This window comes from Cottoperca gobio, chromosome 13, assembly GCF_900634415.1.
Source record: "Cottoperca gobio chromosome 13, fCotGob3.1, whole genome shotgun sequence".
Lineage (NCBI taxonomy): Eukaryota > Metazoa > Chordata > Actinopteri > Perciformes > Bovichtidae > Cottoperca > Cottoperca gobio.
The window spans coordinates 17,895,108-17,916,826 of record NC_041367.1 but is presented as its reverse complement, the minus strand read 5'-3'; the positions used below and the strand labels follow the sequence as shown (position 1 = coordinate 17,916,826).

At 40.4% G+C, this 21,719-nt stretch overlaps 1 protein-coding gene across 1 annotated transcript in view; it reads right to left on the bottom strand.

Annotated features, from left to right (window-relative positions):
* Nucleotides 1–21,719, bottom strand: part of tenm4 (teneurin transmembrane protein 4) — a 141,786-nt gene that overhangs the window by 59,082 nt on the left and 60,985 nt on the right. The window contains 6 exon segments of the mRNA XM_029445930.1: nt 4,183–4,393; nt 5,490–5,704; nt 7,718–7,882; nt 14,561–14,796; nt 16,063–16,137; nt 18,604–18,841. Coding sequence (XP_029301790.1) covers nt 4,183–4,393; nt 5,490–5,704; nt 7,718–7,882; nt 14,561–14,796; nt 16,063–16,137; nt 18,604–18,841 — 1,140 coding nt within the window.

Genomic DNA, 21,719 nt, shown 5'->3' with positions numbered 1-21,719 from the left:
AGGTGGTGATGGAGTTAATAGCTGTAGTATCATTTGGTTCAGCAGAGATGTACAGTTGCGTGTCATCCGCGTAGCTATGGAAGCACACATTGTGTTCTCTAATGATGTCCCCTAGTGGTAGCATGTAAAGTGGGCATCGTGCTTCTCTGACACGTGATCTCCAAGGCTGACAAAATACTTTCTCCCTTTGATATATGTTCTGAACCAGTTTAAGTGACATGCATCATTTGACAAACCCAATTTCACACTTTTATAGCACACTGCAAACAGGTGATTCGAAGCGTCAGCAAAACTGGAACCTGCCATGAGCGATGTAACTGTATCACGTTTTCTTCTGTGGTCTGATTTTCAGTGTGCTTTAGGTATTTGCAGTAACAAATTAGACCAGGCAGACTGCTTTGTGCTCCTGTCTTGTCGATACAATGACAAGCTGAATTGTCTAAATATATGTATAAACATATTTGTTATACATATATTTCTTTTTCATCTACCCTTTCTGTTTTATAAAAACAACAATATCGATTCATAGAGTTAAATATTCTTTTGTGTGGCATTGACAGATGTTTATTTTATTTTATTTCATTATATTATCAATTAGGTATTTAAAAAAACAACAACCTTTCTACCAGTTCAGTATAAAAATCAGTGAATTAAATAAAAAAATCAATGGAAATTGCACTGGGTTATACAAAAGGTATCTTGGCACCTGTAGTTGGCTCAAATAAAATAGTGTGGGATTTTATCACAGACTCTGTCATTCATTCTGATCCAGAAAGCACTGCTGCCTCACCATGTGTAGTGAACAGGGATTATAACAAAAAAAATGAAAGACACAATGCTGTGTTATCTTTTAGCATGTCGAATGAATGAAAAATAGTAGCTTGTGAGACAATTTCAACCCTTAGAACTGAAATAATTAAAACGTTGAACATTCAAATTAAATGTTGAACACAATATGGCCCTCATTTAGAAATGATATTGCTGTAATGAAGACCTCCTGGCAGAACCATGTCAGCTAATGTGACTGTTCTGTGAACCTGCTCATAAGCCATTACAATAAATGTTTTTAAAGCTTTAACTTAGCCTTCAGTCCCATCTTTATCTTTCACGTTCCTAGAATATCATGGCAACAATATCTCCCCTTTTTCTATAAAACACCTGCAGAATTTAAATATATGTTTTCTATGAAGACAAACCAATACAACATGACGTATTGTATGCACAGCCTCCAATTGATTGTGAGGCTTATTATTATTATCTCTCTTTGTTTGAGGGCAGTTTTATGTGACGCAAACAATCAGCACAACACATCATATTTTCTATTGATCCCTCGAACTAAATCAAATAAATCAGCAAAATAATTATTTCAACTACCATGTTCTGACGCTTTTATTAGAAATGAGAGTGACCACTGAGGCGCTCGACAGCAGCAGAATTCTGAAACATGATGCTCGCTGAATTAAGCCTGAAATGGTGCTGAAAAATATTCAGTCTTGTCCATTGCCTTCAGGCAGCAGAGGCTCTGAGGCAAAACTTACTGAACAAAGAATCTCTTGTGCTCCACAAAGGGCTAGAAATGTGAGCCATGGATTCAGCTTCCTTTTACTCTGGAGAGTCAATCATCACTGAGGATGCAACGCAAGACAGAGAGAAAAGACAAAGAGAGAGAGAGGGAGAACGAGATCGAGGCAGACCAGAAATACAAGTGAAAAGAGAGACGGGTAGGCAGTGAGCAGAGAAATGCTGCTGATGCTTTCTGTGCTGCAGGCTTGCCTTTGCCATGTTGGGTTAGTGAGGGGCTGCAGGGGAGACTATCCTCCATGGTGGTTGAGGCAAATCAGCATATTGGTGGGGTTTTGATGGATTCCAACAAGAACATCTACCTACAGTAAAAGGCCTGGGCTTTTTTGCTCAAAGCTTGTGAAACCAGCAGTGCGTGTGTGTGGTCATTAAAATGCCTCCCAGAAGTACAATTATGCAGGAGAGATTCTTGGTGTGAATCTTGCAGCTCATGTATATAGGGACAAAAAAAGAAACAAGCAGTGTTGTAATTTAGTGTTCACCAACTAAGGCACTAAAGTGAAAGATCAAACCTAAACTGCTATCCACTGACGTATTAAAGGGGAAAGGCATTTATTAATGTGCCTCTAATTATAGGTTATCTTATCTTTATCCATCATGGGTATTTCTTTGGTGATCAACAAACCGTCAAATTGAACATATTTAATTGAGTAATCGTGAACTGCCGTGCTCTCGTTCTAAATGCTGACGCAGTTTAGCAGACTGCACACTTCCCATGTCTATTGGCTGTGTTTCCTCTGCGAGCCGAGAGGAAAGACCATGAATATCTCTTAGCCACATACTCGACATAGGCCAACGCATAAATCATGGATTCAAGCAGAGCTTCATTTAAATTCATTACCCTTTCACATCAGGGGAGCTAACTATTGTGTGAGTCTCTCCAGTCGGTGAGGACGGAGTAGTGTGCAGTAGGCAGGTTTAATCAGCGGCTTGCCATGCTCTCAGAGGATGCTCAGCACCTTGGAATGATGGGTGGTTGTGTACAGAGAAAGCTCCTGCTATATAGTGAGACAGGATATAGAGTAAGACATTGGTGCTGGGTCTTTGATTCCCTTTGCTTTTCTCCCCCTGTAAAGGAAGCCATGTCTGGGATGAAGCATGTCTGGCATCAGGCAGCAGGGACAAATGGCTTCATGCTCCAGAGGGCTGTGATACAAAACATTCATTGGGACACATTTCACATTGCCATGGAGCCACAGCCAAGTAATGAGGAGCAGCATTAAAGACCGGGATGCTCCATCCCCCCTCAGATGTACTATGGCATGGTTATTTGCAACAAGCCAACTTTTATTTATTAAATGTTAAGAGCACAATGTGCCGCACTGATGGTAAAATAAGAAATGTTTTTCTCCCAACACTAAAATAATTTTACTGTTAGTGTCTTATAAACAATGCTGCTTGGTCTCTCAGTGCACCTGTTCTAGATATTGTTCACATATATTTCCATGCCTGGGCTGCTCTATCTGAAGGTCAACTCGATCCCTCCACGGCTCAATACAATTCAGGCGGTTGGTGAGATTCAATTTCTGCTGAAGGGCACTTAACCGGTGACCCATTTTAGAAAGGACCCCTCTGCCTCCCTCTGAGCTCCTGTGGGCAGATCAGATCTGATACAAATGAACAGAGGCAGAATTATAGCTCTGACTAACTCTGCCACACCCAATCCCTTCCCTATTCCCATCTGTTGCCCAGAATATCCTATGTAGTTGTGTTTTCTCCGATGCAAACCACAGGAGGCCCTCGTGCACACCCAGTCAAGAAGAAATAAGTAAAAGTAAACATTCTGCCCTGACTCCCCCTCCTTGTGTCATATCATATATTAAGTATTGAATTACAGCTGTTGTTTGTACAGCGAGGCGGGGGGGCATCTCTTCCCTGTCTCTACTTGGTGTTACATTGGTGTTGAGGACAGCTTCTCATCGATCTGCTGCCTGGCACAGCCCCTTGTCACAGATGGACTCTGGCCCAGGAGCTTTTAATTAAAGAGCATGTGAGAACAGCTCCCAGCTGCCATCCCTGTGAAAGTCGACACCTCGGGCCCTCTCACACCTTGCTTGATACAGCAGTGCCAATCAAAGGCACTTTAGGGAGAACAAAGAGGAGCGTACAAAACGAAAATCACCTCCACATAGAAGGACGTATGTGTGAAACACAGCCGCGTGCCACACACCGTTAGTCAGAGGAGAGAAATATCTTCCCTACTTTGATATATGGAAAGTAGATGGAAATTGGAGCAAATCATGATCAAAAAATGGCACTAGCAGGAGGGTACAATCATACTTTGAATTGTATGCAAATGGTTCCCAGAAGCTGGACCCCTGATTCGCTCGGAAGACTCTCAGGCTAATGAGGATATTATGATCTCTCAATGCCCTACTCAGGGGCATGGCAGGATAGCACTGATGTTCTGATTTGTGTAATATTCAACTTCACCTTGATTAACCTGCACTTTTCTTGGCTATTGAAATGTGCCAAAAAACTGCCTCTGACTTATGCCCCAAGTCTGGGGTGTTTGCTGTGGAGTGCTGCTGGTTGGTATTATAGGGATTATGTGGATTGCTATTACAGGTTTCAGCAGCAGGTCATGCCCAGGGTGCTCACCTATGGCGGTGGTGAGGTAGGAGACAGTTTCAGTTTCTTTTCCGTCATTGTAGATGGCCAGGTGCCAGATGCCCGAGTCCATGTACTGGATAAAGCCAGTGTCGTGTGTGGTGATGGGTACCAGGCTCCGCTGCATAGCCACAGGCCCCTCCAGACCATGGATGTCCTGGGCCAGGAGCCGCCGCCCATCCAAAAGCTCCACAAAGTCAAACTGTGGACAGACAGACAGAAAGTGAGAAAGACTGATAGATGGACCGCAGACACGCCATTAGAGTGACACATGAGACTTGAGTGCTTTCAGCCCTCTTTACAGCAGAGCATCATTTGGTCTCCATGAATAACTCATCATTCCAGAGGAGCTTGAGTAAGTCTTGGCACATCGTGGCTGGATGGGCTGTGATAATTTCTTAATCCACATATCTTATATTAAAATGCCTTGTTTATAACTATTAAAGTGAAAAAAGGGAAGCTGGTGGGAAATGTAAGTTAGTGTTTACCGAATAACATCTGCGAAGATTTGCTTCATGTCAGTAGTGACTCAATGAATATCAATGAGCCGGCATTTCATTTTCATCTACATAAGGAAGAGAATCTTTACTTAGCTGCCACTATGTGCAACCAGACACAGCGCGGAAACTAGATTATTTTCTTTGAAGTAAAAATAAAGAGAAGAGACAAACATGATCTTTTGACTGAAAAATAAATCACATTGGACATTAATGCAAACAAAAATCATGCCATGAACAATTTGTTGAACTATAGTTACATTTACCGCAGAAATATAAACTCTGTGAACCAAGCAGTCAGATATGATTAATATTATTATATGTCTGATTATGTGCTGCACATAGATGGGAAATTAGTGTAAAGAAAAATCTGCCTTTCGTGGCCCCTGAGCCCCATATCTTTGTGTGATGATATTGAACCTGAAATAAATGTGCCATAAATCCTTTGTGCAACAAAGAAAGTGAATCATAATACAATAGAGAGATTTATGAATTGTATTGTGTTCATGAAACACTCCTACATGGTTGGATAGATTTTTTAAAACAATATCCCAATTTATATTCTGTGGCAGAGGAAGAATTGAAAAAGTAGCTGATCCTTATACTTAGCAGACATGATTGTAAATTGTTTCACACAGCCTCACATTTATAATGTACTATTGTCTAAGCACTCTTATATACAACACAATATGACAACTTAAACCCCCAAAAACATTGATACAACTGATAAACACAACAGAATACAAAGATTAACTGTAGTAACAAATGAACGGGTGTCAGTGAGATTCAAATAACGCCCACCTGTGTGTGTGACGGAGGTAGGCCTCTTCTTCCATAGATTCCCACTAAGGCATCTTTGCTCAGGGACACATTAAACTTAAGGTACATGGGATGATCAATGAAGACCTGGGCCCTCCAGAAGATACCAGGAGGAATCTGCTGCGCGACCTTGCGCCCCACGTCAATCTCCCCCATATCTATATAGCTGTCATCTGGGAACAAGCTGTCCAATTTGCCTGCATTGCACAAAAAGTAAATCGGTCAAAGAGATCACATCATTAATCCAGCATATGGAGGGCAGAGGGAGTTGATCTGCTGAAGCATGATAGTCTGACCACATCACAGATATTCAATCACATCCTTGACAGTCAGAGAAAAAAAATATTATGGATGACCCCTCTGACGAATGCCAGCAATTCCAGTCCCAATTCTAGTGGGAGAGAGTAACTAAGAATAATCTCATTGAACATCAGACTGGTGCTCAAAAATAATTCTAGGTATATCCTGAGGTGGTTTGTGTTGATTCTTCTGAAATGCAAAATACAAACATGTTTTGTTTAAAATGAAATGATGGATTACTTTATGTTTCAATACTTTGAATATTTCAAAGCATTGACATACTATCATTAAACTGGGGGACACACTTTGCTCTTGCTGTTGAGGTTGCTGGCTCAAACGTGATGTTGTTTTTTGTACATTTCATAAATCTTGTTCATCAAAGCAAATAGTGGTGAACAGATTGAACATATGGAGCGAAAATGGTACGGAAAAAAAGTGGATGAAAAAATGCTGTGATAAAATACAGTTGTAATTGAAGCTAAAGTAATAAAGTGAAAATTGTAATTACATTAGAGAGGGATCTCTCATGCTAGTACTCGCTCAGGTACTAGCACATCAACTGCCAAAAATTGTCCATATGCTCTATAATACACCTTACATTGGACTCTGTGGAAATGTCAACATCTGTTTGCCCATGTAGATGAACTAATGTCAGCACCGATGTCTACCAAAGCAGACGTCTATGCAAACTGCCCTCAGGACTTGGTAGCAGACACGGCTTTAGGTTACACGTGCTATAGCAGATGGCAGTCTTCTCTAAAGTCCATCAGTGGCAATGGCTTTTATCAGAGTGGACAGGACACACTCCCAGTCTACCAGATCTGGGCTTTACATAATGCGACAACACAGGCTCATTTTCCACATGTTGGGATGTGTTTGTATTTGTGCTGCACATTAATGGTGTACTCATCAGGCTGTTTAAATAAATCATAAGCCGAGAACAGTGATAATGGGCCTTGTGGTTAAATAAATGGTTGTTGTTCTGCAAGCTTAACTACAACATAGTGTTTTAAAGGAAAGACAAGTCTCAGGAAGAGAGAAACTGGCCTGAGTTTCAACATGGTACACATCTGCATCACCTTGATAAAACATTAGATAGCTCATCATTGTTTCTGGTGGCAGCACTGCAGAATGAGACTTATTTAGAAAACTATGGCTATTGATTTCCTATCAGCAACAGCTGCCGCGCAGGGTCTAAGCTCAGCTGTAGTCATGCCTGTTGTTAGCTAAACACACTTTCTGCTGTCTGGTAAATGAAAAAGACAACTCCTGGATCCATCTATATGGTAATGACCCTATCTTCTACCTATTGTCGTCTGCCACTGACAAATCACATGGTTAAATCTGGGCCCATTTGTTCGAGAATGGAACAGAGCAAACTTTGCTCGAGTTGAGCAGTTGGTACCGAGGGGTGAGCACATGCTTTCTTTGGCTGCCAGGAAAGGCAGCCCAGACTAGGAGATGAAAGGATCACATCCGTTCTGAAGAGGACAGAGTGGCTAATCCCCCTCCAGCCCCTGGATACTCAGTCCCTTAAGCTGCCCCATTTTCTCCCTCCAGGAACAAATAACACTTTCCCACTTACAACAACTTTCATAGGATTACAATGCAGATCTCATTGCACACCATGGAGACGAGAACACAATGTGAAACTGGATGACAAAATAATAACAAACTTGCTTGAGCTCCAAAATGTCATCTGTAAACTTCAAGATTTGAAAAACTTGTTTTCCTTGTGCATTGTTGTTATTTTCTAATGTGGGGGCAAAAGAGTACCACAGTAGATTGAAAGTCACACAAATCATCCTGAAAAGAATCAAATGCATTCAGGTGGGGTTGCTTAAGTATGAGTTGAACATATCATATGTATTTAAAAGAATACATTATCCTTATAAAAATATTGCACTTACTATTATCTTTGCCCCTGCGGTCAGGTATTCCCAAGCCTGTGTTGCCTAGCGGTGGCAAGCTCAGGTCAGTAGGTAAAGGTAGGCCACTTGTATTGTCCTCTGACAGCTGGTACATCTGTCTCTGCATGGGTTGCAGGTGCCAATTTAATCCAAAAAGGTGCATGGCTGAAATATTAGAAGCAGAAGACAACCTCAGAATGGATTTATATAACAATGACTTTAAATGCTTTCCATCTAGGAAAATGACATGTTACTCCAAAGACTCCCGAGGAACTTTTTATTTTATTTGTTTGAGGTGGGGAGGTGGGAAATTACCCAAAGGTGGCAGCTGTGAGATTGAGGTTTAGGAAGTAAATTCTAAAGAACAAAGAACAATATGTGGTTTAATGGTTAATGGCATTTTCTTCAAAAGTGCTGAGCAGTGCAATGAGAAGATGAATGCTACCCTGACCTCATGGGACAACATCTGTCTCACCACACCAACATCGGCATGGACCATCCCCGGTGCCCTGTCATTTTTCCAACCCCATTACCTTTCCTTTCCCTTGCAGAACTAGGGGACAAAAGGGAAAAACACATCAGCAGGGAGACACCAGGGTGTTTCAATGTGAACACAGTGGAGGGAGCATAGTGATATTTTACAAGGTCGACAAAAGAAATGTCCTCTTGAACAATGGCGGAAGAGTGCAGGACAGAGGAGGAGGGGCTGACCATGACAGATCACCAATAAGAAAATGGACAAGACGAGCTTAGCAAGGCAAAAGCCACCTTGGAAGCCAACAGTCAGCAGAAAAGGCCCAGAGACTCAATATAGCTATTTTATTGGTTTGTTGGTTCTCTTAAGCTCCTCAAGTAAATAACCACGCAATCCAATTATAAAGAGTAAAATTATCTGCCAGTTTTAGACCGAAGCTGAGAATAAAACCTCTCCAGTCCTCTCAATGTTGTTGTTTTCAAATGCATTTTATTTTTATAAGAGCTTAAACTATTTCATGTCACCAATAAGCCTGTTAGTGACTGTTCGGACAACACAGAGCATGACAGGGCCTGCCATTACTTGGATACATAAAACAATAAGTTGTATTATTATGCTGCAGTATTACTGCAACACATTATAATTACTTGGGGTTTATATATAAATTCAGAGTTTGATCACACATAAAGTTTATTTTCTTTGGTTCAAAAGCAGAGTTTTTGCCTATTTGTATTTGATTAATTTAGGTAAACTGTGCAAATTCACAAGTGAACAAAAACAAAAGTCAAATGGACTCGTGTAGTGTTTTTGTTTAACAGAATTGTGTTTACCAGTCATCCCACAAGATTTTAATTCCTTAAAAGATACGCTGGGAAGAAACTCCAACTAATTCAATTTAAACGTATAACTATACTCTGAAGTATGATGCTATTATTATTATTATTGTTTTTTATTACCAAAATATGTTGCACACAACTGGTGAGCATCTGCTTCATGGAAACACTTGCAAAGACAAAAATGGTTCTCTGTGCATCTTCCAGCAATGAGCAGCAGAATCCGGTATTCTCGTTCAGATTCAGCGATTAACTTCAAATTGACTGAAACAGGGACGGATCAAACCGAGCTACAGAATACATTGGGTAATTCCCAGAGGAAACTCCATCAAATGCAGATGCATTAGAGAACACCACCCTGCCTGGTTCCTCCATTTAGATCTGGTTAATTTTTTCATTAAACTGGATGTGCACGACACATTAAAAGAATACCTAATAGATAAACAGTACCACATGTTAACTGAAATATTTAGATGAGTTTGTGAAATTAAGACAGGTGCTGCAGTGAGGTTATCAGGAACAACACAACTACAATACCATCATCTGTTCTGTGTCTGTCCAGTGCCGATGTTAGTGGAGGACAACCAGTGAAGAGACAGATGGCTTTGTTTGTCATTTTGTAAGCTCCAGAAAGACATTCCTTTTGATTTGTAGCTCTACATTTACTGGCAAAATGGAAAAAGAGTCAGTGTATGTTGCTGGCAGAACCAACGCAAAGTCACCAAGCACGGTGTCATTCCAAGTGTCCTAGTAATCACGTCTTTGTGAGCCCCATTCTTCATCCCATTCGTCCCCAAGGCCTCTAATAGAAAATGGTTGAAGATCCCCCTCCCCCTCCCATCCTAAATCCAAAAGATTTACTTCAACGCCTTCTTGGTATCTGTGATATGCAGAGCATTGGACATGAGCCAGTGAAGAGCCTCCTGATTTTGTTTTGCTTGCTTTTCAAACTTTGCAAACATTGTGCAAATGACACTCAGAAAGCTGCTGCAATTGCCTGAAAAATGAAGACAGGTTGTAGGAATAACAAGGCACTATCTAATGAGATGGCCACTGGCAAAGACAAGCTGTGTCTGTGCTCCAGCGATGCCACTGACCTGTCAAGAATACTGCACTCTGTAGCATCGCCCATTTTGTCCTGAGCACATTTTGTGCCCTCCTTTCGCTTATCTCTTGGCAGGAAGTTGGGTCACGCCATGTGCCAATTAGGGAATAGATGTAGTGTAGTAGAAGACTTCACAGCCAATCTGAGGAAGTCAGCACTTATTGCTGTGGGTCATCTGCCAGCATTCCTGTGCTTCTATCCTCTGATCTGAAGAGCACTTTCCAACTCGTGCACAATTCAAGGGAAGCTATGATGAGAAGAGTCCTTTTTATCTCATCTCACTTACTCAAAATCATCAAATACTGTGAGCATCTAAAAAAAGCAAACTATCTTGAGGTGTGAGCCAGCATAAAATACAGTCTCGTATACACCTTGGACTGAAAAATGCTAAAACCATATGGTCACTTAATCTCTTTGAAAGAGGTGTTGAACATGGCAGCCATCAGCTGCTCATTAATCATCTAACCACATTTACACCTCTCACACATTCGTAGTCTATACTGTAAATCCCCATTCATCATCATAATAATGTTAATTTGCACACAATTGCAAATTTCCTGCTAAATTGTTGAGGTAAATAACTTTTACAGCCGCCCGTCTTTCGAGCTCAATGTCATTGTATCACTGACATGCTGTTTTCCTTCAAAACAATGAACTGTGAATAACAACGTCTGGGTTTGGGCTTATGTATTGATTCAGAATTGAACAATCAAAAGTCGGATGTTAATCTTTTCAATATCGATGTTGGGGAAGAACTTCATTATAGAAAAAATATATTTCCATGTAAATAGCTGTAGAAAATTAACCAGTTTCTAGCTCTGAGACATAGCACCACTGTTATGCTTTATTTCTCTAAAATGAAACCTCTAGTATCACTGACTGGAGCTTATGCTTTAGTTTAGTTAACGCTTTAACTGACACTTTCACTTTCAGTGTATCATCAGGACATCTGGTGTCCCCGTAGTAAGGAATGGCTGCTAAAAAAAATAGAAAGAAAAAACAAACTAATTGGGAAGGCATATATGTAGGTGATTATGTAAAAAATACATGAATACTCTTGAGCTTTAACTCTATCACCATACCCTTAATAATTGTAGAACTGATCAATATGTGGTGCAAAGTCCAAAAACTCTCTGTCTATTGCAGCCAATCCAGATCCATACTTTCTGTGTCCTAACCAAAGCAAACATACAGCAATCCCCTCCATCTGCCACAACAGGTCAAAGTCAGACCTGGGTTTGGGATTTATGAACTAAACTTGCTTGTCACTATGTAAATACTTTCTTGAGCCCATGACGCAATAATTGCCAATGGGATGTTAATGAATATATGCTAATGGTAAATGGAAAAGCATCATACTAATGCTTGCAACAATATGCAGCCAGCAGTGCAATGCTGAATGCATTCAAAGTTATGTTGGCACATTAGTAGGACAGACATTTGCTCTCAAAGAAACATTAGCCTGCTAAAATATAACTACAGCCTAGCAGACTTAGCTGAGGTAGGTGGCTGTGCAACTTGGCACGTGAATGCAGCATTTACAATAAATATTGAGAATTATAGGATCAAATTAAAGATATTTTTGCTGAGAGCAGAAAGCGTAAAGTAATTAATTGCATCAATAGAACACGTTTTGGTCTTTAGATATAGGTAATATTTAATATTGATTTTGTGTTCATAATAAAAGCAGTTGTGTGTTTCCTTAAGCCGACTGAGCATTTTTCCCCATTCAGAGTAACCACAGTATTGACATCTAGACACCAACAATATCACATTGGGATAATAAAGAGCCAATTCAAACAATGCAGTAATATCCTGAAGTACTGAAAGAATTGCAGAGAAGCTTTTTCTAGGTTGAAATATTTTCTAGAGCCCAAACTCTTTGTCCTTGGCAAGACACCCAGGGTGAGTAGAAGTGAACACAGGATGATACTGATGACCTTAAAATGAGGAACATATAATAGATGGGATAATGAGCGAGCGACCACAGAGAAAATAATGCCATCTTAAACCCCCGACCTTTTTACACTTCAAAATGTGCCAATTTACAAAGTTGTGACAAATAAAACCATGCTGCAAGTCAAACATCTGTCATGATGCATAATTGGGTTCATTAGACATACCACCCAGAGTTCCCAATTACAGGCCTCAATAATTAATTGCACTTGAAATTAAATGTATTTTCTCATCAGCCTTTAATTAAATATAGCCCTCGTTCTTGATTGGAAATTCCGATCTTAGGGTGAGGTTTGGTTCTCCAACATGTTTACTTGTGGTGCATCGGGAGATGGTCTGAGTTTTGGAGGCTATAATTACAGAGTCTGATTAAGCACTATCAGGCTGATGGGGCTCTCCGGCTTTTGGCCAAGTCAAAGCAGTACACTGTAGACACATACTGTATCTCTACTGCTTCAGCCAAACCAGCCAAACCACACTGCTGAAGCCCAAAACAAGCCAAACCAGAACTTTCTCACTCCCACCTTCATTGATTTAAAATTGCTGATTACGTAGATAATCACCATCAGCAACAACCAGCTGATTCTTTTTAATCCAGCACTGTTCTGAATTTCAAATTAAACAATTTAAATGGCTCTGGTGACAAAAAATGAATAATCAGGTTTTGGTTTGTTCGGCCGAGAAGCAGAAACGATTGCTTTCTTGATTGTTACGGCATAATGCATATCTATAACAAATGTCTTCAATGAAGATTTAATTTATCTCACTGATGAAGGCCATGCAGAAGGAACTGGATTTTCTTTCATTGACTTCATTCATACGAACTACAATGTTCTCACCATCCTTCTATTTGAAAAAGTATTTCTCTTTCTGTGCGAGAATATAGTCAACAGTGTTACCATTTATATGTTAAACACAACATTATAAATGATAACAGGTATTTCAGCCGATCAGATGCATAGTGTATTATAAGGGGGGAATATATTATACTGAAGTGTGTGTATTAACTCCTTCAAATGTACACTGTCAGAACTGTTATTACTTGAATAAAAAAGGTACTGCTAGCTTTTTCATGTGGATCACCAAATCTTTGGAACTGTCTGCCAATCAGGGCAACAAAGATATTCAACAACATTTAAATCCAGACCTCTAACATAACTGATGACATTACATTTCGAGAATAGCACTACAGGAACCCTTTGTCCTGAACCCTGCCATTCAATCCTTTAAAATATTCTACTCTGGTCTTGTTCATCATATCCTCGTCCCTAACCTTAGCCATGTTCATAGCACCAATTCATTCATCATGTGGTTTACTTTGCGCAACCATACCCCAAACCTGATGCTATATGACCTTGAACGCCCCAAACCCACCAACCTCACATTTTAACTTGAGCTTTAATTTACCCACAATCCTTGCGGTTTCCCATCCCTTTTTCTAACTGACCGCACTGTTGCTGCTGTTGTTGTTGGTTGCTACAAACCTATGAACTCCCTTTTTTGTTATTAAGTAATAACAACACATATTCTCGCATAAACAAACGTTTATTTTGCTATGCTTAACTGATTCATTTAACAATAGTGATTCAACCTTAGTGAAGAAATACAATAAAAATCTCTGCCACATGAAGTGTTAGTACTATAACTGGCAGAGGAACAGCTTGCTTAGAATAAACAGAAGATGGACTGGGTAGCTAGCATGAGCACTGATAGCCAGGATGGTTGAACAGACCAAAGTCAGAACACAGAGTTCAGAACACAGTTAAATAAGTGATCTCTGAGAAATACAGAGAAACAACATCACAGCAATTACTTGCAGAATCCACTTACATGTTCTTCCCTTTCTAGTTTTTCATTTTGTGTCTTTATCAGCTGCTTCTTCTGACCGTTACAAGTGCAATGTTTTAGTAAACAGTCTTGTATATAGATCACACAGATGAATAAGAGACAGGATCATCATATATGAATATAATTCCCCTTAGTGAATGACAGCAGTCAAAAAAGAGCAGAACTGATGTATTAGCTTAACTCAGATAACACAGCACATAGTCCTCAGCCAGCTGGGACCTGGGTATGCTGGTTAGGGAATCTTAAATCAAATGAAATGAATATTCTAAATGTGCAAATCCTCTCTTGTGTGATAGCTGATGTCTTTCCAATTCATTCCCTGTCTGACCTATTGACAAGAGCAAGAAACTGGATTGCCCATCTCTGCAGATTGAGTCAACCCAATCTATGAATGATAATGTTATTTCAGACGAGGTGTGTGGGCGAGGAGTCAATCTATGAGTCCTTATATAACTATACTCATATGAGGCGCAGAGTGCAGATTCTACACTATTAAAACGGATGATAGAGGGAGCACAATAGAGCATGGGCTCATCCCGTTTCTGCAGTTAAGTGAGGGGTGGGGATGGTGACGGATAGGTAGAGGTGCTCACCCCCCTTGTGTAGAAGCATCAGAGGTGACTCACCAATGAAGTAGGCCAACAGGAACAGCAGTGTTATTGAGATGAGGATGGCACTGAGAGCAGCACATTTCCAGTTGCAGTGCTTGTAGGATTTCTTCAGGCTGAAGGCAGGTCGAGAGAAGGTGTTACGAGGCAGAGGGCGAGGGGGAGGCGAGTACACCGTGCTGGAGGTCAAAGGGTATCCTGGTGATGTTGTGCAATACATTGGTGATGTTCCACCTGGTTTGAACAGGAAGTGCCTGGAAAAAAAAATATATTTTTTGTTAGTCTTAACAGAAAACGCTAATTTCTCAGGGAAGTTTATCATCATAATACAGTAGGTTACAGTGTATCCAAGTGCAGTCCCTTCCACTGGTAAGTACCTTTGTTTCCAAGCACATTTAATACTGTTACCATCGTCACGCCTCTGCCAGATTAGTGGGAATGCTAAAGCATACTGCCTTTTGCTCAGTCGAAACTGTGAATCAATAATAAATCTAATTTACAGGACTAGTGACCGCAGCTGGCTCTTGTTTACGTATTCATGCCAGCGTGGTGAAGAGTAATTCCCAGTAACTATGTGTCAAGGCTGTCCACAGGAGAGATACAGTGTATAAGGTTGCAGCATGGAGTGGAGCAGATTTATTCGCCCTTGAAGAACATGGCTGGCTATCTCAGGAAACATGTGTATTGCTGCATGTCCAAGAGCCGTATGATCAGCCCATCAGAGAGTCAGCGGCAGCGGCACTGTCGTCAAGGCCATTTTACTGACTAGTTTACAAGAAGGTCCTGAGCGACAGTGACATGAACGTGATTGAATGTCACATTACAATGTGTTATGTGGAAAGTCACTGGGACCATATTTTATTTATAAATATCAGAATAAATCTGTGACGTATCCTATTCTCGCAATAGGAGATAACATGGGCAACTGTGTTTCATAAAGCGGTCATGCTTAACATTAATCAAAAGCAATACAACCCAACAATGTGGCCTAATGCAAATTGTTAGTTGTATCAAACAGGGAAAGGACACATATAGCAACATTTTGAGCACTCCAGGAGACATACACTGATGATTGACAGCATTTCAAAACAGAGGATGTTTGATGGAGAAATAGCACAGGCATCACTATTGTGTTCATGGCAAAGCAGATTCTGACAGTAGAGTGAGCCAGATAGCAAACATGCAACATACCCGTCGTTGTACGAGGCATCGTGGCGGGCTGATGCCAGAATGTCCATCTCAATGAGGTTGTCCTGTAAAGTCTCTAGGAATGTCTGCTTTGCTATGTTTCTACATACAGATGGAAAGATGGATATGAAACTAGTGTGAGATGTGCGTGCAAAAACACAGAAATGCCAATACAGAATGTGATCACCAAGCAACATCAACAACTGACAAAATGGAGATCAAGACGGACAGTGTGGGACAAAGAAACCAAGGCCCTTATGGATCTACTTCTACAACGGTGTGAGACAAATAACATCTAGCTCTCTTGTTCCCCTCATTTGGAACTGCCATACCTTGTTTTGTAAGAGCCCTGCCCTTCTCTGCAAGCGTCTTGCTCTTCTCTGATAAACATTAGAGTATTCTGGCTCCTTTAAGGTCGTGATTGGAAGAAAACAATGCATCACTTACAAATGAGAACCTTAAGGTTTCTAACACTTATTTCAAACAAAACAGCTTTTGACAAATGAACGTGTCACTAAAGTTTCCACACGGTATAGATAGTATCCTTATGTACAGTCGTTTTTCATTTAATGGTTGCAACACTCAAAGAAATTAAAGAATACATTTTCAGTTCATTTGAAGGTTTCTAGATGCGCAGGTCTCGTTTTTCCCCATAATTCTCTCCCTGTTACTCTGTTTCATAAGGAAATACTGCAGCACTGCAATGGAGAAATGAACTGTGCACATGCAATGGGCAGGCTGAACACGTTCAGTAGTACAAGAGAAAAGCCTTGTTTTTGAGCCCTGCCCCTTTGAGGTCAGACTGTTCATGGTCGTGCTTGTGTTCTGGGGAAGAATGCAACTTTTAATGAAGAGAGAAAAAGATGCTTGGCAGAAATTCTAAAGAAAATGGTGAGGCTGGAAAGGGCCATCCAACTGCTGGCATCTCTCCAGTGGCAAAGCGGCATAAGCCCTAACAGTGCAGAATTTATCAGGGCCATTACATTTCACAAAAGTGACGACAGAGGGCCATTGTATTACTATGAAGTAAGTAAAGGAGACGTTAAATATTTGTCCATGTGGATATTACTAATGGTTTCAATTACATTATTGGAACTTTAGTAGTTAATCTTTTTTCAAGGCTGTAGGTCATAAAGACTAAATATGTGGTTTGAGCAGTACTCTTGCCTGTTGCAGATTCACTCTCCACACCATCTGTTTTCTACTCAACAGGGAATACCTGTGCAGGATTAACTTTGGAGCTGGATGCCATGTAATCATTCATTATACCACTAACTGTCCTTCTACCAGCTAAAATTGATGCTCATTTTCCTGTTGACTGAACCGTCTCACAAAAACTGAAGGAAGAGACAGTAATTCAATTCATGGCTGGTGTTTAGCAATGCCAAATTATTTTTAGCTATTCTGCTGTCAACAACAGTTTCCTTTGTGGCAACGTGTTTACCATATACACTATAGACTATATAACAGTGTGGTGCACGTTTTTTTTTAAATATTGGATTGCTTTGAAAATATCCTAATAATGAAAACATCTAAATAAAGAGATTAAAAAGTCCTGAGCAATACATCCGCTAAGTGTGAAGTCGAACGGTTGTCGAGAAAATTGAAGGACAGACAAACATACATACAGACAGACAGACATACAGACAGACAGACAGACAGACAGACAGACATACATACATACAGACAGACAGACCGACATACAGACAGATAGACAGACAGACCGACATACAGACAGACAGACAGACCGACAGACATACAGACAGACATACAGACAGACAGACAGACATATATACATACATACAGACAGACAGACAGACAGACAGACAGACAGACATACATACATACATACAGACAGACCGGCATACAGACAGACAGACAGACAGACCGACATACAGACAGACAGACAGACAGACAGACAGACAGACAGACAGACAGACCGACAGACATACAGACAGACAGACAGACAGACCGACAGACATACAGACAGACAGACAGACAGACAGACAGAGAAACACAGACAGACAGAGAAAGACAGACAGATAGACATACAGAGAAAGACAGACAGACATACAGAGAAAGACAGACAGACAGACAGACAGACAGACAGACAGACAGACAGAGAAAGACAGACAGACAGAGAAAGACAGACATACAGACAGACAGACAGACAGACAGACAGACAGACAGACAGACAGAGAAAGACAGACATACATACAGACAGACCGAGACTTCTTCCATTTTAGTTCTTCTCAGCAGGCTCCCTGATCACACAGAGAAGTAAGGTTTTGTTTTTCTACTGTTAGCAGGGCATTGTGAAAATTATGAGGGTTGATATAATATGCCTTGCTTTCCTCGATTTTCATACCGACTTGCAATACGACCAGCCAAAGAAATACCAACAGATATTCCCTTCGTTACAATAACACTTGACAGATCTACTTCACACAAGGGCCTCCTATTGGGAAATGTGCTAGAGAACTAAGTACTGATTAATATGAAATAAATAAATCTCGGGGCTGAAGTGGAGGAGCTATGAAGCCTGCTCACAGGAGCCTGCATGTCATTTTGCTACAAACTGTTTCAAATTCAAAATGATCATAATGACTCTGCTGTTTAAACTCAATAGCTTCCAACATTCTTACAAAAGCAGCACTTTTCTCTTGTTTGCCACAAAACCATGTTCATCACAAATGTAGGCCTTTGCCCCGAGCACGATATGTTCTGTTGTATTGCTTTGCTCCTTGTTAGCAAGGTGGTCATTTACAATGGAGCAAACGGCATGAAGACCTGCGTTCAACGCAAAGGCACCAGCTCAAGCTCAGCCTTGTCAACATATCTATACGTTGCGAGGGAGACAAGTTACACAGTACCTTGTCTCCAGGGGGATGTTGCTGTTGAGCAGCCAGTTGTCCTGTGTGCAGTCTTGACCACTGGCCGGACCCTCAGGAGGAGCAGAGCTGTCTGTGGGTGCGGGACTTGGGTTACTCCGCGGTGTGTAGTTGCCCCTATTCAAGGAGTTAATGGAGGCCGCATGGTGCTGATGATTGGGCGAGTGCGAGTGGGAGAGCGGTAGAGGAGGCGTCCGCAGCCGAGAATGAAAGGCTCCGTCTGAAAACAAAAAATGAAACATGTTAGAGAAAAACAAAACTACTGCAGATCCATTGAGGATGCATATTCTAAAAGGTTTATGAAAGTGTGTGTGTGTGCTAGCAGGGTAAGAAGAGCATGATGGTGTTATTTTAACTCCCTGACGAATGATTAGCCATATTTTCACCAGCAGTAGATAAATTAACACCTAAACATTTACTTCACTGAAGAAGTGCAAAGCCCTTACGTGGACCACTCTTTAAAAAAGTCTGTCTCCTGCTCATTATTTCTCCTAACTGGTCTCTATCAGAGTGCGGTGTCTGTCTCCCTCTTCTTGAAACCGACCAATTCTTTAAGCTCTTTTCGTTCTATTTTTTTTTACATTTGTTTAGCCAGGGAAGGATGATTGTGCATGTATAGTCTTCCAGCTCAACTGAAACAAATGTAAGTTTTGAACCAGAAACCAACAAGTAACAGCATTACTTGTTTTGTTAACAATCTGCCATGATGCGATGCATGTCAATAATTATGGTTCCAGAGCGTTTAGCAGCCAAAGATGTACTCTTTCTTTCTTTGTTTTTAAGGTCTTTTACCAGCTCTGTTGTCACTTCAGGGGATTTGAACGTATTATATATGAAGTCTATAGGAACAGATTGTGCCCAGTGGTCCTATATGCACTATTTGATACTCTCTACACTTCACAAGATAGAAGACCAATGTCCTTGTGTATCCATTTATTTCCACATCTGTTAAGCCATTCATCAATCAATGAACTCCAGGCTATGCGCAGAGTGAAAGAGTGGCTTTTCTTTATAGCAGCAGGCCTCCTTTATTTCACAGTTATCCACAACACTAAATTGCCAATTTACAGCAGAGAGAGTGGAATACAGACACACAGAAGGCTTATTGTGTATAATCAGTTCTGTTAATAAAGCGATACCTACTCACGCCAGAAGACGCTTAGTGTCATTTCACATTTTTTAGGGGTCAGGAACATGAATCTGCTATATCACTATGTGTCAATCAAGGTAGCTAAACAAACTGTTGAAGCGCAACAGTGGCTCTGCTGAGAACAAAGTAGCATTAAGCTTCAGCGCTTGAGGCATTTTAGGAAGTGGAAAGAGAGTCTATTGTGGTCTTGTGTTATGGGCTAATGAATGGCTCAGCGAGGAAAACAAGACAACAATCTAATGTGCTACATTTCACTGTCCAGCAACCATTGTAATGCTAACATCTGCTCCTGCAAGGTTTTCAACAACCATGTGCTTCACAAGAAGTTTGGCAATTCCACACATTCTCACATTTATAGCGTTTCAACGCAGTTCTATTTTTATTCTCTATATTTCATTATCCTTCCACAAAAAAGTCTTCACCTTCTGAATCTATTATGAACCTTGCTCACTGCCATATAGTTCACATGTTCTATGGGATGAACCTGACAGAAATTGAGTGTTATATCATCCATCTGTCGCTCTGATCGATGGTTCTGGTACTGAGACACAATGGTGCTCTCGTAATTAGCTGAGAGAGAGGCGCAGCACAGTCCTGATGAACAATAGACTGGTATGAGGCAGATCCACACAGTTGTTGATCACCTCCCTCCTGCTCAGTAATGTACCTGATCCCTAAAGCCATTAATAAGGTTATGCTAATTCAATATAGGGACAGCAAAGACATACGCAGAGAAATATATCACAAGGATAAATGCATCACTGCCCTGGAACGCATTTACTGCTTGGTAAACAAATACTTTACTTCCTAAGATGATCAAGCAAATGTGGGGTGAAGTGATTCATTTTTCTTACACCATACTTATACCATACTTTTTACTATTTTAAGGCTCTTGCTCCGGCTTCAAAAATGACCACAGAAATTAAATTAATTAATATATATGTTATATTTATTCAGTTATTTCCCCCACTCCCCGCTTAGAAACGAAACACAACTGGAACTAGTTGTTTAAAGACAAACTGTGTATTTGAGAAATGCATGTGTTAATGTTTTAGTGATTTGAAAAGGTCTAGCCCAAATCTGCAATAGTCAGATTTAAAAATTGTTAAATATTAAATATTGTTGCATAAATCAAAACATTTTACATTACTTTAAATTAAACTAGATCATTAAACTGGATGTATCAGCAAGATGTATTACTTATTGAAAACATATAAAAAGTCATCATTGTCTTTAAGACTCCTACTAATTTGAACATATAAGTAAATTGCTATGCATGTTAACTCAGTATGAATCAGCATAAATCAGAAATATTATATTACAATCCAGTCCAACGTCAATTATTTGGAATAAAGAACGAGACTACTGTTGCTTTATAATTTGCCCATGCACTATTATAAAGTATTTAGGAGAATTATACACATCTCGTGCCCTCCAAAGGCTTTACAGTCTACACAGAAGTGTTGCTACAGTAAATGTGCCTTCTTCACTCACCTACGTATTTGCGTAAGCGATCACCATTTCAACGCATTGTAGAAAACATCTAGATAAGCACTGCATCAGGATCTAAATTCACTACCTGGCTGTATGCATGTTTTCCTTGTCCAACCAATGACCCTTCAACAGCCAGGTAAGTAGTCACTGTTATTTTTGTGCAGATAAACAGAAAGACGAGAAGCAAGTCGACCCCCACAGATGTGGTGATTCAGCAACAATTACTCACTACTATCAAAAGGACAGAAAAAATAAATGGTTTTCTATTGACCTGCTTTGCACAACGGAATTGGCAAGAAAAGGAGATTCATTTGTTATCAGAGAGACAGAGAAGGGAGACTTTGCTACAATAGCCAAACTTTCACATGGCATTCACATAGAAGCCTAAAGATATCCATTCAGTCTGGGAATGTGGGTTTATCATTTTTCTTCCTAACAGATGTATGCACTGGTG